Source organism: Oncorhynchus mykiss, chromosome 3 (genome assembly GCF_013265735.2).
Source record: "Oncorhynchus mykiss isolate Arlee chromosome 3, USDA_OmykA_1.1, whole genome shotgun sequence".
In the NCBI taxonomy this organism is placed as follows: domain Eukaryota; kingdom Metazoa; phylum Chordata; class Actinopteri; order Salmoniformes; family Salmonidae; genus Oncorhynchus; species Oncorhynchus mykiss.
In genome coordinates, this window is record NC_048567.1 from 73,597,405 (window position 1) to 73,623,785 (window position 26,381).

The 26,381-nt window shown below is 45.8% G+C and overlaps 1 protein-coding gene across 5 annotated transcripts; it reads right to left on the minus strand.

The window, feature by feature from the left end:
* Positions 1 to 37: 37 nt before the first annotated feature.
* LOC110520555 (transcription factor Dp-1) lies at positions 38 to 17,126 on the minus strand. 5 transcript variants are annotated; one of them, XM_036975120.1, is made up of 12 exons: positions 17,074 to 17,126; positions 14,347 to 14,390; positions 14,163 to 14,229; positions 13,714 to 13,817; positions 12,864 to 12,985; positions 12,491 to 12,656; positions 8,801 to 8,947; positions 8,599 to 8,667; positions 8,319 to 8,470; positions 7,944 to 8,110; positions 7,657 to 7,738; positions 38 to 1,243 (listed from the first exon to the last, which is right to left on the minus strand). In XM_036975120.1, the coding sequence occupies exons 2-12, from the start codon at positions 14,356 to 14,358 to the stop codon at positions 1,105 to 1,107; spliced, it is 1,227 nt and encodes a 408-aa protein (XP_036831015.1). In that variant the 5' UTR covers positions 14,359 to 14,390; positions 17,074 to 17,126; the 3' UTR covers positions 38 to 1,104. The 5 variants fall into 5 exon arrangements, with proteins under 5 accessions (XP_036831015.1, XP_036831016.1, XP_036831014.1 ...); XM_036975121.1 differs by lacking the exon at positions 17,074 to 17,126 and adding an exon at positions 16,924 to 17,013; XM_036975119.1 differs by lacking the exon at positions 17,074 to 17,126 and adding an exon at positions 16,159 to 16,370.
* Positions 17,127 to 26,381: the final 9,255 nt, after the last annotated feature.

Sequence of the window (26,381 nt, forward strand, 5' to 3'; positions counted from 1 at the left end):
ATTATAACACCGCACAAAACCACTAACTGAAGTAAACTTGTTAAAACATTCTCTATATTTAATTGACAAAATTATATTAGATTACAGAAAAGGTATTTTGGAAGAGTCAGTACATGTTGTTCAGTTAAAAAAAAAGAGGAGATCTTCGAAGGGGGTCCATGGAGACAGACCTATACAACCCACATCTTAGATACATCAATAATGTCCAGGTCTTCCTTCTGCCACTGACCTGTAAAGGATGTTATAAACTACAATCTTCATAGGATCAGTTTACATCATTCAAACACAAAGCTTAACATTTTCCTATAGGGGAGCGTGGGTAGGAGTTATTTTCCTCGCTCGTGCCCGTCACTTGTAAACACTACCATGGTGTGGAAGGGCGCTCTCCAAAACTTAAACAAATAAGGACCAGAAAAGCATCTGCCTACAGAATGAGAGGAAGCTAGCCCAACACACCAGCCCATTGATATCAATGCCACAAAAGAGGGCGATAACAGAACAGTGTCCACACTTTCGAAATGCAGTCCCAAACTTTCTTAGGGCGTTGTGGCGACTAAACAGGACATTTTGGATCCAGTGAGTGTCTCTGAGCCAGCGGTCTGGGGGCAGTTGCACTGGCAGCCATCTTGAAACAGTGGTTCACCATTGAGTCTGTCCAAAGAAATCAAAACATAACAAAGCTAACTATTTCACACACAAGGAACACTATACATTCTCCAACAGCAGTGGGTTGTCTGGAAGATGTTTCTTTTCCCTTTATTCTCCAGCAGGTGGCTGGCCAAGAAGAGGGTGATAATAGACAGAGAAATGCTGCAGCACAGTGCCAAAGCCATAGACTACACTTCCCAGAGAGCCAATGTGCAGCATGTGATTCAGGACCACCCCCTCTGAGGAGAAGAGGTCTGCACACTCTTCATACCCAGAAAAACATTCTTCAACGCCCCTTACAGAGAGAGAGAGAAAGATACTCGGAGGGGGAGAAATACTCAGGGAGAGAGAGATACTCAGAGAGAGAGAGATAGAGATACTCAGGGAGAGAGAGATACTCAGAGAGAGAGAGAGAGAGACAGACTGCTTGTTCGAGAGGCTTGGCGCGGCAGAAAGTTAATCTTCATCGTCGTTCTCGTCGTAATCGTCCTCCTCGTCGTCATCCCCCATGTACGACACGGGGGTCTCAACACGGGAGCTGCTGTAGTGAGAGTCATTAGAGCTGGAGGCCAGGGGACCATCTGCACCGCTGTCACTACAGAGAGATACAGAGGGGGAAGAAGAGAGTAGTAGAGTTAGTAGGGATGTGCATCTTTACCTTTCAGGACAATTCTATACCTACAGTGGCTTCGTAAAGTATTCAGACCCCTTAACTATTTGTTAGGTTACAGCCTTGTTCTTATCACCTCCCTTATTCTATGAATGTTTTTTCCCCTCATCAATCTACACACAATACCCCCATAACGACAAAGAAAAAAACAGGTTTACACATTTTTACTAAGTTATAATTTAAATAAATAACTGAAATATTACATTTACATAAGTATTCAGACCCTTTACTCTGTAGTACTTTGTTGAAGCACCTTTGGCAACGATTGCAGCCTCAAGGCTTCTTGGGTATGGTGCTGCAAGCTTGGCACACCTGCATTTGAGAAGTTTCTCACATTCCTCTCTGCAGATCCTCTCAAGCGCTGTCAGCTTAGACGGGGAGCGTTGGTACACAGCTATTTTCAGGTCTCTCCAGAGATGTTCGATCAGGTTCAAGTCCGGGCTCTGGCTGGGTTACTCACGGATATTCAGAGACTTGTCCCAAAGCCACTGCAGCGTTGTCTTGGCTGTGTGTTTAGGGTCATTGTCCTGTTGGAAGGTAAACCTTCGCCCCAGTCTGAGACCCAGAGCGCTCTGGAGCAGGTTTTCATCAAGGATCTCTCTGTACTTTGCTCTGGAAAACGCCAAGCGGGCTACATGATGAACAGAGGAGTGGCTTCCATCTGGCCACTCTACCATAAAGGCCTGATTGGTGGAGTGCTGCAGAGATGGCAGTCCTTCTGGAAGGTTCTCCCATCTCCACAGAGGAAGTCTGTCAGAATGACCATCAGGTTCTTGGTCATCTCCCTGACCAAGGTCGTTCTCCCCCGATTTCTCAGTTTGGCCGGGTGGCCAATTCTAGGTAGAGTCTTGGTGGTTCCAAACTTCTTCCATTTAAGAATGATGGAGGCCACTGTGTTCTTGGGGACCTTCAATGCTGCAGACATTTTTTGCTACCTTTCCCCAGATCTGTGCCTTGACAAAATCCTGTCTCTGAGCTCTACGGACAATTCCTTCAACCTCATGGTTTTTGCTCTGACATGCACTGTCAACTGTGGGACGTTAAAGACAGGTGTGCACCTTTCCAAATCATGTCTAATCAATTGAATTTACCACAAGTGGACTCCAATCAAGTTGTAGAAACATCTCAAGGATGATCAATGGAAACAGGATGCACCTGAGCTCAATTCTGAGTCTCATATCAAAGGGTCTGAAAACTTATGTAAATTAGGTATTTTTGTTTTGTATTTTTAATACATTTGCAAAAATGTCTAAAAACCTTTTTTTTTTTTCACTTTCTCATGATGGGGTATCATGTGTAGATTACAGAGATTTTTTAATTTAATTTAGATACAGGCTGTAATGTAACAAAATGTGGAAAAAGTCAAGGGGGTCTGAATACTTTCCAAAGGCACTATATATAGACACATGGGCTCCGATACCATACAGGAACTAAACGTTTTAGTTTGATTAGAGAACGAATCGCACAAACATTTGCTGTATAAACACATTCATTTTCCATTCTAAATGAAAATCTGCTGCTGATGGAGCTCGTGAGTTGGATTTGTCTGAGCCGACTACTATGGTGTTACGTACTATGTAGGCACCTGAGCTGAGCCGACCACTATGGTGTACGTACTATGTAGGCACCTGAGCGGAGCCGACCACTATGGTGTACGTACTATGTAGGCACCTGAGCTGAGCCGACCACTATGGTGTACGTACTATGTAGGCACCTGAGCTGAGCCGACCACTATGGTGTACGTACTATGTAGGCACCTGAGCTGAGCCGACCACTATGGTGTACGTACTATGTAGGCACCTGAGCTGAGCCGACCACTATGGTGTACGTACTATGTAGGCACCTGAGCTGAGCCATAAGGGAGACTAAGCATCAACCACTCACTACCACTATCAGATTAGGTGTGGCAATGTAGCCCATTTTGTCCCCACATTCTGGTTCTGAAATCACCATCACCCACTAATTAACTTGTCATTTTTGCAGATTGTGTTTGAGCTAGTAACATATCAATATTTATTATTTACAAATGAGTTATGACATAGCCAATGAATATGTATTATTTACCAATGAGTTATGACATAGCCAATGAATATGTATTATTTACCAATGAGTTATGACATAGCCAATGAATATGTATTATTTACCAATGAGTTACGACATAGCCAATGAATATTTAGCACAACTTTGGATTTCCCCCCCCCCCCCCCCCCCCATCTCAAAATCAAATGGTTTGGAAATTTTTTAGAGAGTGGTGATCTCTTCTCCTCTCGCTTCAGCCATGCAGTGCGCCTCGCAAAAGTGATTGCTGTCCTCGTTATGAAATGATCAACTTAACCCTGTATGTATATCTGGAAAAACTACCAAAACAATTGCTGATGGTGAACCTGAACAATCAAACTAAAATATATTGTAATGTTCAGCAGGTCTAGCCAGATGACTTGTCTCCGGGTAGATTACTTTTTATTTCTGGTAAAACACCATTTTCAACAACGCATAGATAAACAATCAACTAATTACACAGGTTGTCACTCAACTAATAAAGCCTAATATCACGCAAGTCATTTTAGCATTTGAATGCTTAAGCTGCTGCGCAATGTGCAAGATCGGGAACAGGCCTTTTACCTCCCGTTGGTCAGTGTGCAAAGCTGGGGACGGTGCGCAGTTTGACTAGCCTACCAATATTCCCTGAGGTTGTTCAGCATGCAAAATGTCTTGTAGATCAATGACTGTCAACACAGTTACATGCAGTTCCACACTGAAGGAGAGGAGGCATCAGTTGTCACAAGAGATGATGTAATATGGCGCATGTAATATGAGCTAAAGAAATGTGTGAACTGCTGATTCGTAACGTTTGTACCGATTTTCTGACCGCTACATTTGAATCGGGGACCGATGCGTATTGGTGAATTGTTACCTCCCTAAGAGTTACCATATATTTCTATGTGAAAGTGCAGATGGCGCCTGACTAAGAGGAGAGAGACTCACCTGCCCTGGTCGTGATGCGCCTGACTAAGAGGAGAGAGACTCACCTGCCCTGGCCGTGATGCGCCTGACTAAGAGGAGAGAGACTCACCTGCCCTGGCCGTGATGCGCCTGACTAAGAGGAGAGAGACTCACCTGCCCTGGCCGTGATGCGCCTGACTAAGAGGAGAGAGACTCACCTGCCCTGGCCGTGATGCGCCTGACTAAGAGGAGAGAGACTCACCTGCCCTGGTCGTGATGCGCCTGACTAAGAGGAGAGAGACTCACCTGCCCTGGCCGTGATGCGCCTGACTAAGAGGAGAGAGACTCACCTGCCCTGGCCGTGATGCGCCTGACTAAGAGGAGAGAGACTCACCTGCCCTGGCCGTGATGCGCCTGACTAAGAGGAGAGAGACTCACCTGCCCTGGCCGTGATGCGCCTGACTAAGAGGAGAGAGACTCACCTGCCCTGGCCGTGATGGCGCCTGACTAAGAGGAGAGAGACTCACCTGCCCTGGCCGTGATGCGCCTGACTAAGAGGAGAGAGACTCACCTGCCCTGGCCGTGATGCGCCTGACTAAGAGGAGAGAGACTCACCTGCCCTGGCCGTGATGGCGCCTGACTAAGAGGAGAGAGACTCACCTGCCCTGGCCGTGACGCGCCTGACTAAGAGGAGAGAGACTCACCTGCCCTGGCCGTGATGCGCCTGACTAAGAGGAGAGAGACTCACCTGCCCTGGCCGTGATGGCGCCTGACTAAGAGGAGAGAGACTCACCTGCCCTGGCCGTGATGCGCCTGACTAAGAGGAGAGAGACTCACCTGCCCTGGCCGTGATGCGCCTGACTAAGAGGAGAGAGACTCACCTGCCCTGGCCGTGATGCGCCTGACTAAGAGGAGAGAGACTCACCTGCCCTGGCCGTGATGCGCCTGACTAAGAGGAGAGAGACTCACCTGCCCTGGCCGTGATGCGCCTGACTAAGAGGAGAGAGACTCACCTGCCCTGGCCGTGATGCGCCTGACTAAGAGGAGAGAGACTCACCTGCCCTGGCCGTGATGCGCCTGACTAAGAGGAGAGAGACTCACCTGCCCTGGCCGTGATGCGCCTGACTAAGAGGAGAGAGACTCACCTGCCCTGGCCGTGATGGCGCCTGACTAAGAGGAGAGAGACTCACCTGCCCTGGCCGTGATGCGCCTGACTAAGAGGAGAGAGACTCACCTGCCCTGGCCGTGATGCGCCTGACTAAGAGGAGAGAGACTCACCTGCCCTGGCCGTGATGCGCCTGACTAAGAGGAGAGAGACTCACCTGCCCTGGCCGTGATGCGCCTGACTAAGAGGAGAGAGACTCACCTGCCCTGGCCGTGATGGCGCCTGACTAAGAGGAGAGAGACTCACCTGCCCTGGCCGTGATGCGCCTGACTAAGAGGAGAGAGACTCACCTGCCCTGGCCGTGATGCGCCTGACTAAGAGGAGAGAGACTCACCTGCCCTGGCCGTGATGGCGCCTGACTAAGAGGAGAGAGACTCACCTGCCCTGGCCGTGATGCGCCTGACTAAGAGGAGAGAGACTCACCTGCCCTGGCCGTGATGCGCCTGACTAAGAGGAGAGAGACTCACCTGCCCTGGCCGTGATGGCGCCTGACTAAGAGGAGAGAGACTCACCTGCCCTGGCCGTGATGCGCCTGACTAAGAGGAGAGAGACTCACCTGCCCTGGCCGTGATGCGCCTGACTAAGAGGAGAGAGACTCACCTGCCCTGGTCGTGATGCGCCTGACTAAGAGGAGAGAGACTCACCTGCCCTGGCCGTGATGCGCCTGACTAAGAGGAGAGAGACTCACCTGCCCTGGCCGTGATGCGCCTGACTAAGAGGAGAGAGACTCACCTGCCCTGGCCGTGATGCGCCTGACTAAGAGGAGAGAGACTCACCTGCCCTGGCCGTGATGCGCCTGACTAAGAGGAGAGAGACTCACCTGCCCTGGCCGTGATGCGCCTGACTAAGAGGAGAGAGACTCACCTGCCCTGGCCGTGATGCGCCTGACTAAGAGGAGAGAGACTCACCTGCCCTGGCCGTGATGCGCCTGACTAAGAGGAGAGAGACTCACCTGCCCTGGCCGTGATGCGCCTGACTAAGAGGAGAGAGACTCACCTGCCCTGGCCGTGATGCGCCTGACTAAGAGGAGAGAGACTCACCTGCCCTGGCCGTGATGCGCCTGACTAAGAGGAGAGAGACTCACCTGCCCTGGCCGTGATGCGCCTGACTAAGAGGAGAGAGACTCACCTGCCCTGGCCGTGATGCGCCTGACTAAGAGGAGAGAGACTCACCTGCCCTGGCCGTGATGCGCCTGACTAAGAGGAGAGAGAGACTCACCTGCCCTGGCCGTGATGCGCCTGACTAAGAGGAGAGAGACTCACCTGCCCTGGCCGTGATGCGCCTGACTAAGAGGAGAGAGACTCACCTGCCCTGGCCGTGATGCGCCTGACTAAGAGGAGAGAGACTCACCTGCCCTGGCCGTGATGCGCCTGACTAAGAGGAGAGAGACTCACCTGCCCTGGCCGTGATGCGCCTGACTAAGAGGAGAGAGACTCACCTGCCCTGGCCGTGATGCGCCTGACTAAGAGGAGAGAGACTCACCTGCCCTGGCCGTGATGCGCCTGACTAAGAGGAGAGAGACTCACCTGCCCTGGCCGTGATGCGCCTGACTAAGAGGAGAGAGACTCACCTGCCCTGGCCGTGATGCGCCTGACTAAGAGGAGAGAGACTCACCTGCCCTGGCCGTGATGCGCCTGACTAAGAGGAGAGAGACTCACCTGCCCTGGCCGTGATGCGCCTGACTAAGAGGAGAGAGACTCACCTGCCCTGGCCGTGATGCGCCTGACTAAGAGGAGAGAGACTCACCTGCCCTGGCCGTGATGCGCCTGACTAAGAGGAGAGAGACTCACCTGCCCTGGCCGTGATGCGCCTGACTAAGAGGAGAGAGACTCACCTGCCCTGGCCGTGATGCGCCTGACTAAGAGGAGAGAGACTCACCTGCCCTGGCCGTGATGCGCCTGACTAAGAGGAGAGAGACTCACCTGCCCTGGCCGTGATGCGCCTGACTAAGAGGAGAGAGACTCACCTGCCCTGGCCGTGATGCGCCTGACTAAGAGGAGAGAGACTCACCTGCCCTGGCCGTGATGCGCCTGACTAAGAGGAGAGAGACTCACCTGCCCTGGCTGTGATGCGCCTGACTAAGAGGAGAGAGACTCACCTGCCCTGGGCGTGATGCGCCTGACTAAGAGGAGAGAGACTCACCTGCCCTGGCCGTGATGCGCCTGACTAAGAGGAGAGAGACTCACCTGCCCTGGCTGTGATGCGCCTGACTAAGAGGAGAGAGACTCACCTGCCCTGGCCGTGATGGCGCCGCCCGTTGGTGGAGGATCCTCCAGTGATGTAGACGTTACTGATGGGGCCCTGGGCCATCTCTGTGACAGACAGTAGTACACACATTCACATATAGACCTTAGAGAGAACCACACAGGCCCTTGTTTCCCATAGCCAATGTACCCCGAATTATCAACGTCTTACAATGCCCAATTCGCTTACTTTAATAGAGATTGTGTGTTGCTCGATGGCTCAAGCTATGACAGATGATTTGGGCATGAAGTTTAAGTATGCGCTATGACCTACCTGTGACGTAGGGCTCCAGGGCTTTGGGCACCAGGCTGCGTGCCACCTTCAGGTCCTCCGGGGAACATTTGCCCACCTCCAGGCCACAGGCCATGCCCATGCGCTTCAGCACCTCAATATCGTCGTGGATCTCAAACATGTTGTCGAAGTTAAACAGGTACTCAAACCTGAACACAGCAGAATGGGAGAGGAAGAAATTAAGACTATAATAGCATGGATAGAACACAAATAAATTCATTAAAAACAGTCAACCATGAAAAACTCAATCGGTGTGTTGCCATGGCCTCGATGTTGGGTAAAATAAAATGTCTTTACATTACTTAAATTGATGATCAATTTACACTGGAATATACCAACACACACACAGTCACTCACTTGTCGTTTGAGATGCTACAGTCGATGACTGTCTTCTTGCTGGTGTTGATGATGATGAAGGGGAGGTGGATGAGAGAGTTGGGGGGCGGAGGTCTGTTGGCCTGCTGTTCCGTCTGTCGGTTCCGCTGCACCAGGTTCTTAAAGGCTATTTGCTGCAGGAGAGGAACATCATGGAGAGAACGTTAGAATAACGTTAAGTCAACCCGTGGTCTTGTATTTTATGCTTCCCTTAATCATTGATTGTATTGTCATCTATGAGGCAGGCTTGTCCTATGATCACCTGTAATATGAGTTCTTGGAGTTGTGACTGCTTCTGCTTGATTCTCTCCAGTCGCCTTTGTCTCTCCACCTACAAAGGAAGAACAGAACGCAGACAGGGTGTCAGAGCATAAGAGAAAAGGGGGAGTGAGGAGAGTTCATAGTTGGCCTGGTGTGTGTGTGTGTGTGTGTGTGTGTGTGTGTGTGTGTGCGCATAGACTTACCTCTAGGTTCTGGCACTCCTGGGCTGAGTTGGTAGGCAGACCAATCCACTTGATCTCTTTCTTCTCTTTAGAGATGATGTTCATGGCCATGAGCACGTTGAGCGCGTCATACACACGCCGTCGGATGTTCTTCTGGTCGTACACATGCTACAAGGAGAGGGGGAAGAGGTTCATCTCTGACTTTGATTCCTGTGTGTGTGCAGAAAGCTTACAATGGATTTGTGAGGTGATTTCGTAAGAAAACCAGTGTCCTAAAGCCTAATTTACAACTTCCGTGCCGTCTACCTCCCGGAATGTCCGCACATGGATTTCAAAATCACAGCAGAAGTTTTCGAGGAGGTGAATGTGGATGCAAAACCCTATGTGGACGAGAGAGGACGTTTGATGTCCAAACACTGAAGCGGTAGTAGCGCAAGTAAATTAGGCTTGAGGAAGACCATGTCAGAGAATCTTTATTCCCTAAACAGGTTTGTTGTGTCTGTGAAATTGTGACGTCATAAAGAGGTTTGTTTTGTCTGAGCGATGCCACACTGATGTGTTCTGTCTGAGAGAAAGTGATAGTAAAGTTCTGTCAGAGAGGGGTGTCATAATGAGGTCTATAAGAGAGTGATGCCATAATGAGGTGTTCTGTCAGAGAGAGGGGTGTCATAATGAGGTCTATAAGAGAGTGATGCTATAATGAGGTGTTCTGTCAGAGAGGTGTGTATTTCTCTGTGTTTAATCACAATTGCTGTTGACAGACTAGTTTGATTGATAGCTAGCTAGCCAATTTGACGTTGGCCAACAACAGATCACATCAATATAGCTACCGGTAGTTAACAAGCAAACTTTCAGGGGATGAACTAGATGGCTATATTTGCTTGCTATCTATAGTGGAGACGACAGTAGTCCGACTGACAACTTTACCATGACAAGGACTTGCCAATGTCAAGCTCTTTCCAAAAGCCTAATCTCTGATGAAGCAAGCTAAATTACACGTTATTTGCTTAGCTACCTAGCTACAATGCCAACTGGATAGGCTACCCTCACATATCTGAAAACACATGAACAACTGATGTTTACTGATCATGAAAAGCATGCAGTTACTTGCTGTATAACTGATGTTAAAGATAAATGCGGAATAACCGGAAATGTGTAGTTCAGACTATGCTTTTCAAATCAATTCAAATTGTATTAGTCACATGCGCCGAATACAACAGGTATTTCACGTTACAGTGAAATGCTTACTTACGAGCCCCTAAACAACAACGCAATTAAAAAATATGAATAACAATAAAATAATAATAATAATAAAAGTAACAAGTAATTAAAGAGCAGCAGTAAAACAACAATAGCGAGACTATATACAGGGGGGTACTGGTACAGAGTCAATTGTGTGGGGGCACTGGTTAGTTGAGGTAATATGTACATGTAGGTAGACTATGCATAGATGATAACAGAGAGCAGCAGCGGTGTAAAATGGGGGGGGGGGGGGGGGGGGGGGGCAATGCAAATAGTCTGGGTAGCCATCTGATTAGATGTTCAGGAGTCTTATGGCTTGGGGGCAGAAGCTGTTCAGAAGCCTCTTGGACCAAGACTTGGCAGTCCGGTACAGTCTATGACTTGGGTGGCTGGAGTCTGACAATTTTTAGGGCCTTCCTCTGACACCGCCTGGTATAGAGGTCCAGGAAGCTTGGCTCCAGTGATGTACTGGGCCGTACGCACGACCCTCTGTAGTGCCTTGTGGTCGGAGGCCGAGCAGTTGCCTGGCAGTTGCCATACCAGGCAATGATGCAACCAGTCAGGATGCTCTCGATGGTGCAGATGTAGAACATTTTGAGGATCTGAGGACCCATGACAAATATTTTCAGTTTCCTGAGGGGGAATAGGTTTTTTCATGTCCTTTTCACGACTGTCTTGGTGTGCTTGGACCATGTTTGTTGGTGATGTGGACAGCAAGGAACTTGGTGCTCTCAACCTGCTCCACTGCAGCCCCGTCGATGAGAATGGGGGTGCGCTCGGTCCTCTTTTTCCTGTAGTCCACAATCATCTCATTGATCACGTTGAGGGAGAGGTTGTTGTCCTGGCACTACACAGCCAGGTCTCTGACCTCCTCCCTATAGGCTGTCTAGTCATTGTTGGTGATCAGCCCTACCACTGTTGTGTCATCGACAAACTTAATGATGGTGTTGGAGTCGTGCCTGGCCGTGCAGTCACGAGTGAACAGGGAGTACAGGAGGGGATTGAACACGCACCCCTGAGGGGCCCTTGTGTTGAGGATCAACGTGGCGGATGTGTTGTTACCTACCCTTACCACCTGGGGGTTGCCCATCAGGAAGTCTAGAATCCAGTTGCAGAGGGAGGTGTTTAGTCCCAGGGTTCTTAGCTTATTGATGAGCTTTGAGGGCACTATGGTGTTGAACGCTGAGCTGTAGTCAAAGAATAGCATTCTCACATAGGTGTTCCTTTTGTCAAGGTGGGAAAGGGCAGTGTGGAGTGCAATAGAGATTGCATCGTCTGTGAATCTGTTGGGGCAATATGCAAATTGGAGTGGGTCTAGGGTTTCTGGGATAATGGTGTTGATGTGAGCCATGACCAGCCTTTCAAAGCACTTCATGGCTACAGAAGTGAGTGCTACAGGTCAGTAGTTATTTAGGCAGGTTACCTTAGTGTTCTTGGGCACAGGCACTATGGTGGTCTGCTTAAAACATGTTGGTATTACTGACTCGGGCAGGGAGAGGTTGAAAATGTCAGTGAAGACACTTGCCAGCTGGTCAGCGCATGCTCGCAGTACACGTCCTGGTAATCCATCTGGCCTTGTGAATATTGACCTGTTTAAAGGTCTTACTCACATCGGCTAGGGAGAGCTTGATCACAGTCTTCCGGAACAGCTGGTGCTCTCATGCATGTTTCAGAATTATTTGCCTAGAAGCGAGCATAAAATTAGTTTAACTCGTATGGTAGGCCCGTGTCACTGGGCAGCTCTCAGCTGTGCTTCCCTTTGTAGTCTGTAATGGTTTGCAAGCCCTGCCACATCCGATGAGCATCAGAGCTGGTGTAGTACAATTCGATCGTTGTCCTGTATTGACGCTTTGCCTGTTTGATGGTTTGTCAGAGGGCATAGCGGGATTTCTTATAAGCTTCCGGGTTAGAGTTCCGCACCTTGAAAGCGACAGCTCTAGCCTTTAGCTCAGTGCGGATGTTGCCTGTAATCCATGGCTTCTGGTTGGAGTATGTACGTACGGTCACTGTGGGGACGACGTCATTGATGCACTTATTGATGAAGCCAATGACTGTTGAGGTGTACTCCTCAATGCCATCGGAGGAATCGCGGAACATATTCCAGTCTGTGCTAGCAAAACAGTCCTGTAGTTTAGCATCTGCTTTATCTGACCACGTTTTTATTGATAGATATTCAATAGATGATATTAAAACCAAATAGTTATTACATTTATTTAACAATCCCTTGAAAATGGCACGTAGTTGTCAATGGTTTTAATAGAGCTAGGGGTCTTCTTGACCCCCAGCAGCAAAATCGAACACTCTGCACTGTATTGTCACGTTTTATTGATGAGGACCTATTCAGTCAGACAGAATGTGCGATGTCATAATGGAGAATTCTACCTGAGAAAAAGGGATGTCATAAATACCTCCCCTGCCTGCTCTGAGGTATAGCCCTATGCAGTGTGTGCATACAGCTTCAGTACTCACTGAGTCGTTGGGGGAGATGTGGTTGTCTGCAGCGCTGAACTCCGCCACCAGCTCGTCTGCCACCTCGTTGTAGGTGGTTACACCTTTCTTCTGCACCTTCTCACACACCTTCATGGAGAAATGTCTCAGGCCCTTGCCATTCTTCTCCCCCTTCTTACCACGCTTCCTGTGGACAATGAAGTGATCAAAAAGCTGTTTACTTCTAGATTCCACTGGTATATCGCACACAGAAGCACACAATACCTAAACACCTAAAACCAGCTAGGTGCTCAAATAGCTTCTCTATCAATGAACAGAGAGGAGGGGGTGCATCTTAAGTGACCTGCCAGGATGTGGGGTAGAATTTTTCTTTTTGGGGGGGGTAGTGACTCACCCCGAGGACCATGGCGACGCGTCGGCTGGCTGGCTCTGTGTGAGGAACTGGGAGTTGGGTGTTTGAGGGCTGTTCACAAGTATGGCACTGGAAACACTGGGCCTCTGGGGCGTACCAATCACCTACAGGGAGTGGGGGGGTGGGAAGAGAGGGCCCAACCATTTTAGTTTTAGAGTAAAATAGAACATCTTTATTATTCCCATAGAGCAACTTGCTTTGCACCAAGCAGTCATCATACAGTACATATACCTACAACAGAGCAATCTGAACTGACTCTCGACATCATGGTGTGACAAGTGTGTCTCCCTCAAGACCAGCAGGAAAGATGGAAAGAGCATTATGCAGCTGACTCATAATGTACCAAGTGCCTGTGGTGGAGTGAACCTACTCTGGGGTGATAAGGTGAAGAGAACTTCCTGCTTATAGTTGTTATGGGAGGCAGGCCAGGTAGGTGATGTATTCCACTGTCTACGGGCTGGTCATCGGGTGAAGCATAAGCTGTTCCCCATTATATATTATATATTACCATGTATGTAATGGGATGATGGGAGTAATCCTGCTGACTGCAGAGGTTGATCAGCTTAGGCTCACCCCCCGGTCACGTCACAATGATAATGGATGGGGCTTAGACACCATGGATTCTGTGTGTGGTTTAAACTGTGTAGAGATTTCAGCAAGTGTATTTAAGTGGTGAGCTTGCAGTTAAGAAGGTTGTGCTTGCAATGTCTGAGAGCAAATAACAACCTGCACTCTACCACACTGTCAAAATAAAATACGTTGTCATCAAGTCTGTGGTTGAGATATTTCTGTGGTAGATGCAATAGGGGGCCTGGGAAAAGGACACACTCACCATGTGTGGAGCAATGTTGACATTGGATGGCCCCAGGGTTTTAGGCAGTAGTTGTTTAGCCATGGGGATTGACACAGGATGGACAGCAACCAGAGACAGGACACCTGAGACAGGACAGAGTCAACACTAGGGTTACCTGGAACCACTGTCCACAAAATGGCTGCCTCTTTTCATATCCAGTTCTCAGGTAGATGGCTTCAGGGGACAGGAGGCCCTATAGGATGCAAGCTTACTGACCCAAAGGAAATTCTGAGTGTACCCAGAATCTATAGAATACCTGTCTGATAATGGAGCCTATGATTAGATGAGCAGAATGTTTTCAAAGGAGTAAAACGAGATGAGCTACATCTGTGCAGTCTCATTGCCCCCTGCTGTTGAGTTGAGACATATCTGACAGAGACCGGTATTGAATGAAACCGATCTGGAACACAACACACTGTTTTGCTCACCTTTACTAGGACTCCGATTCTGGTCAATGAAAACCTTCAATTCTCCATTGGTTTCCATCAGACCAACCTGTGGGAAAGACCATCATCAACATCTATTCCAGTAAAATCTCAACTGCTGGTCTCTGTATTGAATCAGGACCAGCATGGAAAAACACTGCACCTGGTTGTCTCTGATCAGACTCACATCTTTGGCCATTATCCTCCTCTGATAAGTCACCAATTACTTTCCTGAAACAGAGAGCAACCATGATGGAGCCGGATGTCTAATGAAATGATCCACTCACACAGTGTGGTGAAGAAGGTGCAACAGTGACTCTTCAACCTCAGCAGGCTGAAGAAATTTGGCTTGTCACCTAAAACCCTCACAAACTTTTACAGATGCACAATTGAGAGAATCCTGTCCGGCTGTACCACCGCCTGGTACGGCAACTGCACCGCCCTCAACCGCAAGGCTCTCCAGAGGGTGGTGCGGTCTGGTCTGCACAACGCATCACCAAACTACCTGCCCTCCAGGACACCTATAGCACCCGATGTCACAGGAAGGCCATAAAGTTCATCAATGACAACAACCACCCGAGCCACTGACTGTTCACCCCGCTACCATCCAGAAGGCGAGGTCAGTACAGGTGCATCAAAACTGGGACTGAGAGACTGAAAAACAGCCATCACCAACACAGAGAGGCTGCTACCTACTTACAGACTTGAATCATTGCCCACTTTAATAAATGGATCACAAGTCACATTAAATAATGCGACTTTAATAATGTTTACATATCTTACATTACTCATCTCATATGTATATACTATTTTATACCATCTTGCCTATGCCGCTCAGTCATCACTCATCCATATATCTATATGTACATATTCTTATTCCTTCCCTTTAGATGTGTGTATTAGGTAGTTGTTGCGGAATCACTTGTTCGATATTACTGCACTGTCAGAACTAAAAGCACAAACATATGTGACCAATAAAATGAACATTTGATTTGGTTAGAGCTCTGGAATTGTAGCCGTCTGGGTGTATAGAAGTATACACTGCTGGAAAATAATCTATTTTATATGGGGGTTAAACTGCTTAAAATTCCATCAGGTCAGGGTGGCATTGGATGGAGAAAGGAGACTGGCTTTGGTATGGAGAGCAAAAAAAGAAAATCGTGATTTGCATAAAAATTAAATAATCCCTCACCGTGTGTGACAGTTGTATAGGCCTATGGGTGTTATGGGACAGTTCACAATCCCTGATAAAACCATTTTCTTCACAGGCAAACTATTGCACATTTATACGAACTGCATATTATACATTAATTAAATGTTTGCAAAAGTAGGCAGCAGATTGCGTTATTGATCAAGAAGCAAAGGCTGCCTGTTTATAAGCAACATAGCTATTGCACAAAAGCACCACTAGCTGGCTACAGCCTCGCTATTGCCAGAACAAAAACATTACTAGTCGACTAAATTATCTTTGCAAGTCAACTTCGATTGCATATTCCAAAGTGCTGAGACTTGTCAGCTGTGATGAGTATCAGACATTCATGTTTTAATATTTATGATATCTGATCATAACTTTCATAATTTCATCAAACTGTAAGGCCTAACGTTAGTAGGTGTTGACCACGTCCTAGACCCGAAATTCCCCACGAAGTTTACAAGCAGAGCAGAAATTGCTAGCCAGCTACAACAATAAAAGGTGCCTGGATGGCTGATTACTTGTCGTAATGAGAATTTGTTTCCATTTAACACCCTGCGATGACTAGCTAGCTTGCACAAGGGACTAACTGATGCTAGCTATCTACCTAACATTAGTGATATTACAGGCTAGCTAACATTAGCTAATTCATTGAGGCACGTTTTGAGACGATTCCGAGTGCAAAACGATTGTGTATAAGAAAACTGATCCAATTTGATATTATGTGGTTATACTAATAGAAGCTAACATGCATTTGCAAGCAGGAATGACCGATCAATTAAAAGGTTTAACTTGAAGTGCACTTACAAGTGCACTCTTTTCTTCTGCTTCTTCGGCGGCTGTTTTTGTTGGCATCGAGGGCAGAGGAAGAGGAGGTCTAAATCCCTATCGCCAAACAGGAAACAAAACTAGACGCCAAATTATCGTGATTCTGAAATAATAGCTAGCTAATACATTTAGGTTTCTAAGCAACCCAATAATCCACGCATCAGACAGATAGATGTATGTTTTATTGCGGCGCATACATGGACCTTTAGGAATTACAGTTAGTCAGCTTTCTGGTCAATCATGTCTCAATCTCAAAATGGATGCTTTTCAAAGTAACCTCGCTAGTCACCTAGCTTGCTAATAACTATGAATAATATTACTCGCGCTTGAAGGCCACGGGCGATGAAATAAAAAGTAAATGTATAGCTAGTTATAATAAAGCTTAAATAAAACGTGCCATTAATAAGTGGTCGAAAAGCGAAGACTGGAAGAGTAAGCGTAGCCAGCACACACCACTGCCTGAGGATATTATAACGGTAACGTTATTTAGAGAATATGTCTGCAAACATAACTAATATAAAACGGCATAAATGTTAGCTAGCTACATTTGCAATTCTTAACACAAACATGCGAGCGAAAGATATACAGTTATATAACTGGCTAGTTACAAGAGCACGACTAATATTTTGATGATCAGTTGATGGATAAATTAGTTGGTATAAACAACGGGAAGTAGCTACAGTAGTAGCATGCTAGACAACTCGGTCAATGCACTAAATTAGCAGTAGCAAATAGTTAGCTTACTTGCTAACATAACAAGCTACCTCCAACTTTTAAAGCAGGTAGGCTATTATATCGATCGCTAGATAGACAAATCCTCCTTTCAATCGACAACGACCAAAAGTCTATTGACTTTGTTAGTAGTAAACTCGAAATTCCTCTTAAGCAGTTTACCATCCTTTCTCTCAAACCAATCTTGGCGGTGTCTAATATCTGATGTTTCGGATTGGATAGTTTCAAGATGACGCAAGCAATCCGTGCTACTAAAGCCACGCCCTTAGGGCAGGACCTCCTTTCCCGCGTTCTTCCATTGGTCTCCAGGTGTTCGGCGTTTTAAGACCCTTTTCCGGGATTTGAAACTGACACACAAAATACAATTTTTAACTGCTGAAATTGCAAAGAAACAGCTTATGATCGTAAGGATCCATTTGAAATCATCACAAATCAGAGGTCAGTGTCATAATGAGTCACCTGTTCAGTGATATAGCTGGTATACAAGCTCAGCCATCTCTATATATATATACACACTGACTTAGGAACAGCTCGTCTTCACTGGATCTTTACCTTAACATTTGGATGTAGTTGCAGCATTGACTTCAGATCAGTGGTCAGAGGAAACATCACCGTGTGTGTTATACCCCAATCCTTTAATTTATTGTGATTGATGAACTCAGATTGTGGAATCAACCGTAAATTATTACAATACATGCATGTAGTGGAGAGTGTACCGGAGCGCCAAGTCTAGGTCCAAAAGGCTTCTTAACAGCTTCTACCCTCAAGCCATAAGACTCCTGAACCGCTAATCAAAGGGCTACCCAGACCCCTCTTTTACGCTGCTGCTACTCTCTGTTTATTATCTATGCAAAGTCACTCTAACTCTACCTGTACCCCCTGTATATAGCCTCGCTATTGTTATTTTACTGCTGCTCTTTAATTATTATTTACTTTTATTTCTAGGTATTTTCTTAACTGTATTGTTGGCAAAGGGCTTGTAAATAAGCATTTCTACTACACCTGCTGTATTAGGCGCATGTGACAAATACATTTTGATTTGCACTGTTTAGAGAAAGACTTTAAAAATAAGAATGTGGTGTTTGTGCATTCCCGAATGAGATGAGAATTAATATGTACCTTTGTATGCTCAATACTGTCTGAGTTTCTGTACAGCACTTTGTGACATCAGCTGATGTAAGAAGGGCTTTATAAATACATTTGATTTTAATACACTACATTTCGATCTGAATACCATGTTGAGACCAGTTGAATATATTCTCCTGATTACTGAGTGTTGATCCTGGGTGATTTTCATTAAACTAGTTTAAAAAATAATAATAATCTGTAGCAAATTGAGTTACAAAACCATGATGCATCTGCAAAATCAATTATTATTCTGAGGACTAAGATGTCTAGTTTTTGGAAAAGTGTCTTATTTTAAATACATTTTACATTTGACTAAATTTAGTCAATTTTCACACCAAATTCTCCTTCTCAGGTCATTTTATTTAAAAAAAATTCTTTAGAAAGAAAACGTATTTCATGTTTCTGTACAAAGCCTATCTCTGACCTTTTTAACCAGTCTCTCCTTTCTGGGGAGGTTCCCATTGCTTGGAAGGCAGCCACGGTCTGTCCTTTATTCAAAGGGGGAGATCAAGCTGATCCTAACTGTTATAGACCTATTTCTATTTTGCCCTGTTTATCAAAAGTGTTGGAAAAACTGACTGGCTTTCTTGATGTCTATTGTATTCTCTCGGATATGCAATCTGGTTTTCTCTCAGGTTATGGATGTGTCACTGCAACCTTAAAGGTCCTCAATGACCTCAATGACGTCACCATTGATTCTAAGCAATATTGTGCTGCTATTTTCATTGAGTTGGGCAAAGCTTTTGATACGGTAGACCTAGGGTTGCATATTTTGAGGAATATTCAGCGGTGGAAACTGTCCGTGGGAATTAACGGGAATATATGGGAATTAACGGAAATATATGCAAATTAATATAAATACCATTTAAATGTAGATGTTTTTTGCATTAGATATATTTACCATATCATATGGAGACAGAAACATACACCTTTTACCTTATCATAAGTAGACATCATTTGTTAAGGTATGCAGGATGCATACCCATAGAAATAAAAAAAAACTATTTAGTTACGAATTGAACTTTAATTAAATGAGTTGACTCACATGGGATGATTTCACTGAACAACAAAAGAAAGGGAAGATTGTATGATCCCCAATGATCCATCGCATCTCCCAAAAATTGTTTTCAACATACATAAAATGATAGTCTAGAAACTAAAGCTTTGGTTGTCTTCCTCTCAGGATTCCATGTCTTCTCCTTGGACTTTCTCAATGTCCACCTCTTGAACATCAGACTGAGGCCTCATCTTCACTGTCACTTTCCAACCTTGTTGAGGATGGCTCGTTGTCAGGCTCAAAAAAGCCTCAAATGTGCCAAGATGGCTACCAATTTTTCAACCCTTGTATTGGTCAGCCAGTTGCATGCTTTGGTGTGTGTGTTCCCAAACAAGGACCAGTTGCATGCTTTGTTGTGTGTGTTCCCAAACAAGGACCAGTTGCATGCTTTGGTGTGTGTGTTCATAAACAAGGACCAGTTGCGCTCTGAGGCGGCTGATGTTGGTGGGATTTGGAGGATGATGGAGGCAACAGGGGAAAGAGCCTCAGATCCACGAAGTCCCTTCCACCAGGTGGCTGATGAGATATGTTGGCATATGACTGCCATATGGCATCTCCATCCCAAAGCCCTTGCTTGGTAGTGTACTTTGCAAGACTGCCAAGAACCTTGCCGTCATCCAGGCCAAGGTGGCGAGACGCGGTAGTGATGACACAATAGGCCTTGTTGATCTCTGCACCATCTCTGGTCCAACATGTATGCTGCGGCGTGTATGGGCTTCAGGCAGAAGTCTTCACACTTTTTGATGTATTTCAGAACTGCAGTTTTCTCTGCTTGGAGCAACAGTGAAGTGAGCAGGGCAGAATGTATTTATTCTCTTACATCTGCAAGCAGAGTCTGAACATCCGACAGGATGGCATTGTCTCCCTCAATACGTGCAATGGCTACTGCTATAGGTTTCAGGCTGCTTTCCATTCTCTCCCAAAATACATAATCCAGGAGGATCCGCCTGATGGGGCTGGCCATTTCATTTCAAACAGGATGACAACACCACCCCAAAAGGTGTTGCTGGGCAGCTTCAATGTGGTGCTCTTATTCTTCTCACTTTGCTTGGTGAGGTGGATTGCTGCTATAACTTGATGACCCTTCACATACCTAACCATTTCCTTGGCTCTCTTGTAGAGTGTATCTATTGTTTTCAGTGCCATGATGTCCTTGAGGAGCAGATTCAAGGCATGAGCAGCCAATGGGTGTGATGTGAGGGTAGGACTCCTCCACTTTAGACCAAGCAGCCTTCATGTTCGCAGCATTGTCTGTCACCAGTGCAAATACCTGCTGTGGCCCAAGATCGTTGATAACTGCCTTCAGCTCATCTGCAATGTAGAGATACTGGTTGAGGGGTGGAGATCATATAGTTAATTATTCCTTGCCCACGAACATTCGAACACCCATCAGAGATGATTGCAATACAGTCTGCTTTCTCTATGATTTGCTTGACCTTCACTTGAACTATGTTGAACTGCATCCAGCAAATGAGTAGATAAAGCATGTCTGTTTGGAGGGGTGTATGCTGGGCAAAGAACATTCAGAAATCTCTTCCAATACACATTGCCTGTGAGCATCAGAGGTGAACGAGTTGCATACACAGCTCAAGCAAGATATTCATCAGCATTTGTCTGACTACGTTCCTCCATTGAGTCAAAAAAACTTCTGATTCCAGGAGGACCATGATCTGTTGCTATCAATAAGGTGTCTGATTCATAATTTTCACCTCGAATAGAAGTAGAGGGACTTTTTGTCAGAGGTTGCTTGTTGTGAGTGCTGAGGGAACTTCATGCACTTGGCCAGATGATTCTGCATCTTTGTTGCATTCTTCACATATGATTTGGCACAATATTTGCAAATGTACACAGCTCTCAATTGTGCATCTGTAGAAGTTTGTGGATTTTAGGTGACAAGCCAAATTTCTTCAGCCTCCTGAGGTTGAAGAGTGCTGTTGCGACTTCTTCACCACGCTGTCTGTGTGAGTGGACCATTTCAGTTTGTCCGTGATGTGTACGCCAAGGAACTTAACTTTCCACCTTCTCCACTGCTGTCCCGTCGATGTGGATAGGGGGGTGCTCCCTCTGCTGTTTCCTGAAGTCCACCATCATCTCCTTTGTTTTGTTGATGTTGAGTGAGAAGTTGTTTTCCTGACACTACACCTCCTCCCTATAAGCTGTCTCGTCCTTGTTGGTGATCAAGCCTACTACTGTTGTGTTGTCTGCAAACTTGATGATTGAGTTGGAGGCGTGCATGGCCACACAGTCATGGGTGAACAGGGAGTACAGGAGGGGGCTGAGCATGCACCCTTGTGGGGCCCCAGTGTTGAGGATCAGCGAAGTGGAGATGTTGTATCCTTGCCACAGAGAAGGAAAGCCCACAGTCCTTGGTAGCGGGCCGCGTCTGTGTCACTGTATTATCCTCAAAGGTGTTTAGTTTGTCTGGAAGCAAGACGTCGGTGTCCGTGACATGGCTGATTTTCTTTTTGTAGTCCGTGATTGTCTTTAGACCCTGCCACATACGTCTCGTGTCTGAGCCGTTGAATTGCGACTCCACTTTGTCCCTATACTGACATTATGCTTGTTTTATTGCCTTGCGGAGGGAATAACTACACTGTTTGTATTCGGCCATAGTCCCGGTCATCTTTCCATGGTTAAATGCGGTGGTTCACGCTTTCAGTTTTGCACAAATGCCGCCATCTATCCACGGTTTCTGGTTAGGGTAGGTTTTAACAGTCACAGTGGGTACATCATCTCCTATGCACTTTCTTATAAACTCACTCACCAAATCAGCGTATAAATCTATATTATTCTCTGAGGCTACCCGGAACATGTCATCATAGATCCCTACGATAGTGATTTCTGGACTGTGTGTGTTTATTAAGCGTTTATATACAGATGTATTTCCACAGATCCCCAGGATGAGAATAAGAATGGCATCGACAGCAGTTCTGCGATGACATCACCCTGTACCCGACCTGCATCAGAGTCCTGGTGGTGGCGTGGAAGTTCTGGGCCACCACCCAGTGCGAGTTCAGCAAGAAGGAGTTCCTTGACGGCATGTCTGAACTGGGGTGAGCGCGTGGTGATGTCATCACTCTGCGACGCAGCTCAGTTTGGGGGCATGACAGTGTGATATTGGTTATAGCCAGAGCATGTTTTTGTGGGGTTGTTTGTGTTTATTCCCATGGTGAGGTGAGGTGCTATATTTTGACTAAGTCAACATTTTCATTATTAATACTGTGTCTTCATGTTTGGTATGAAGCCAAGTCGGCATAGGTTACCTCTGAGTCCTACTGAAACTTGTTTTTAAATGGATATTGAAAATGAGTGTTCTTATTGGACAACTTTTGCCCACAGAACACTGTGCCCACAGAACATGGCCCTGGGGAACACAAATGATGGGTAGTAGATCATAGCACAAGAACAGTTTAGGAACCTCCTGGATTAGATGAGGTTTGTGTGTGGGTGTTTGTGGTATGCTTTTGATAGAGATATCCACTGACTTGCCCACTCTGTTTCTCTTCTCTCCAGGTGCGACAGCCCAGAGAAGCTGAAGGCTCTTCTTCCCAGATTAGAACAGGAGCTGAAAGACAGCGTAAAGTTCAAGGACTTCTACCAGTTCACGTTCAATTTTGCCAAGAACCCAAGAACCCTTCTGTCCAGGATTCTTGGCAAAATTGAACGTGAACTCGTAGAAGTCCTTGAAGCTGTCTTTCAGCTCCTGTTCTAATAAGCACAGATGAGTTGGTTACATCAGTGTTCACAAGAGTTACTGTACTGTAATTGCATCAGTGTTTCTCAACTCTGGTTCTGAGGACATCGAAGGGTGGTGCCCAGGCTTTTGTTTCAACCAAGTGAGAACACACCTGATTTATTTATTTTTTTTTACCTTTATTTAACTAGGCAAGTCAGTTAAGAACAAATTCTTATTTTCAATGATGGCCTAGTGGGTTAACTGCCTGTTCAGGGGCAGAACAACAGATTTGTACCTTGTCAGCTCTGGGATTTGAACTTGCAACCTTCCGGTTACTAGTCCAACGCTCTAACCACTAGGCTACCAGTGAGATAGCAACGTGTGATTCTTGCTGTGTTTCAGATCTAGAGATGGCTGTGGCCTACTGGAACCTGGTACTGACAGATCATTTTAAGTTCCTGGGCCTCTGGAACAGTTTCCTATTGGTGAGTGAGTAATGCTATGCATCCCTATCTAACATTACATTTGATGCTATTTGTTAGGTACATCCTGTGTCTTGTTTTCTACTGTGCAATTGTTGTGGAAATTCTTACACAGGGACACCCGAAGGCAATCTTAAATGAATCATTGTTTTTTGTCAGCTCGCTGGAGAGGTTCCAACAAACTTAATGCACCATAGTGAACGTCTGACAGAAGCTCTGCTTGGGCAGTCCCAGCAGTTGTCTTATATACGGCTATACACAGACAAGTTATATTTGCATGATTTAGCATAATGAATGAATCATTACCATGTTGTTTCATTCATGTGACCAACCAATACTGGTTCATAACATGTAACTGACCAATACCTCACGAGGCTTCTTCTCTCTAAGCTGACACCTTGAAACTGAGATATCTTATGTTCTCAAAACAAGGTTCTGGACGTACTGACAAATTTCAGCTACTGATAGTGAGGATTCGTTCAGTCATTCACTTGCATGAACACAGAAATTTGTTCATAGAAAAGCACATAAATAGAACACAGAAATTAGTATTAAGAAAAGCACATGTATACAATTTCTGCTTTTCTCGTGTTTTACGTAGGAACACCACAAAAGGTCGAGTCCCAAAGACACGTGGAACTTACTCTTGGATTTTGGCAACATAATCGCAGATTATGTTACGACGAGGAGGGTGAGTTTAAAACCCTTGGTTACCTGGAGTGTATTTGGTAGGGCTCAGAGTAGTCATGGTTCATTGCTGTCTGCAAAAGTGCTGTGCAACATTGCCCTCAACTGAATATACACAATGGCAGAATGCAGTAGTCATCAACCCTGGACCTGGAAAGCTACTGAGTGGGCAGGCTTTTGTTCTAGCTCAGCACCAATACACCTGATTCAGCTAATCAAGGTTCTGATGAGCTGTAAATTAGATGAATCAGGTGATTCAGTACTGGGCCGAAACAAAAGCCTGCAGACCCTGTAGCTCTCCTGGACCAGGTTTAGTGACCACTGCTCTAGATGATCCAGAATGAAGTTGCTCTTAGACACTGATTTAAGGTCAGTTTTGCCTTTTCCCCCAATGCTGACAGTTAAGTTGTAGAGAGAGCCTGCTTTTCTCAGATCTGTGCTTAGGGCAACTTCTACCTGTAGCAAGACAGTCAGTAAAATGCCCTCTAATCATATGTTTCCTTCCTATCAGGGGCATGGCCAGTTCTCATAGACGACTTTGTGGAATTCACCGGGCCGATCGTAACGGAATCCAAACGCAAAACCCACTAATAACAACCCAGCTCTTGGAAGAGGGGTATAACTTTGTAGGATTTTAAAAATAATTTAAGAGAAAACAGTGAAACACTTGAAACCTGTGACACTGCACAATTATCAGGTAACCACCTATCAGGGAGGAGTGAGAGGAAAACACAGGAAATCAACTCTGAGTTTTATTGTTCTTGTTTGATGACAATCGCCATGTGCACGTTGCTAGCTGGTGACTCCAGCAGTACATGTCCCAGAGGCCTTGCGAATATCATTGTTCCAGACGATGCCCCCTTTGGAATCTCAGTATTCCAGGACAGAATAAGAGAAAAGGAGAGAGCTACATCCCCTGGCACAGCCACGGTCTCTCTCTCGCTCTTTCTGTCTTGGAGAAATGACGAAACATAGTCACAAATGAATGCACAGTAGGGCAGGGCTGCTCTTTCTGGACCGCAAAGGGCAGAAATACTATTATTTTCTACCTGGTCGTGTTGGGGGGGGGGGGGGGTTATATAAAATAACAAAAATCAGGTCTTCAAGGGCTGCATTGTCTGCCGGCCAATTAATGACACAAATTGATCAATTAAATGCAAGGCATGAATTAAGAGCAGGACTGTGGCATTGCCGCAGGGAGTAGGGGTGCTGAGGGTGCTGGAAAATCAGAATACCATTTTTTTTTAAAGTAGTGCACTGGGCCTTTACTAGTATTAGCAGACCGATATAGACGTCTGTAGCATGAGCAACAACAAAAAAATCAGTATCTCTGCTTTGGCAAAAAAATGTAGTTGTATAATTAAGAACAGTATCTTGCAGGATTCAATAGTTGGAATTGTAAGCTGTTGCCTTGTGCCTTTTTCTATGATTGTCATTCTAATGGAATCCAGAAATCAACAAAACCCTGTCCTCAAACACTTATATCAAAAGGTGAAGGGTTATGGGCAAAGACACAAAACATCCACATCACATTAATGATTTTTCTTGATCAAATGACATGGAAAACAACCAGTTTTTGTGCAGTATTAATTGACCATCCTTACAAACCACTTAATGTAAATGTACATGACTGTATTGTACATAGGCTGGTCATCTAGGTTTGTACCGGTAGACTTTCCATCACCATGAAGAAAAACAATGACCAATACAGTAACTGAGTACACGGAGACATCAAGTGGCTTGTGAGGATGTGATGTGGCTCAGTTGGTAGAGAATAGCGTTTGCAATGCTAGAGTTGTGGGTTGGATTCCCATGGGGGACCAGTACAAGAACAGTATGAAAATGTATCCACTCACTATGGTAAGTTGCTCTGGATAAGAGTCTATGGAAAAGGAATGAATAGACCATTGCAGTGTTCACATAGAAATAAGTTGCATTTGCAAAGTATTTCAAGAAACTGGAAAACATATCAATCAAGTACTTTTATATTCAGATTAACTGTTTTTTACAGAATTGTCAGACTGAAGTTACAAATGCTGGTAAACACTCAAATGTTCACAAAAGTGGAGTACTGGGCCTTTACTAGTCCTGTATTAGCGTACCAATCTAGACATCTTTAACGCCGCAATTCCCCCCATCCCCACCCCCAAACTACTTTCTGCAGCTATGGACTGTGGCCCAAGAGGACCGTGAGTTGTGTACTTCTGCATTACATCATTCCAACACTCCAAAGACAAAACCACCAAGCAATACTAGGGGGCGCTGTGTGTCCGTCCGCATGTTGAGAGAGAGAGCGCAATCCATTCCGTATTAATGCCTTTGTGAACAAGCAATACTAAGGGGCGCTGTGTGTCCGTCCGCATGTTGAGAGAGAGAGCGCAATCCATTCCGTATTAATGCCTTTGTGAACAAGCAATACTTACACGTTGACATTCACCAG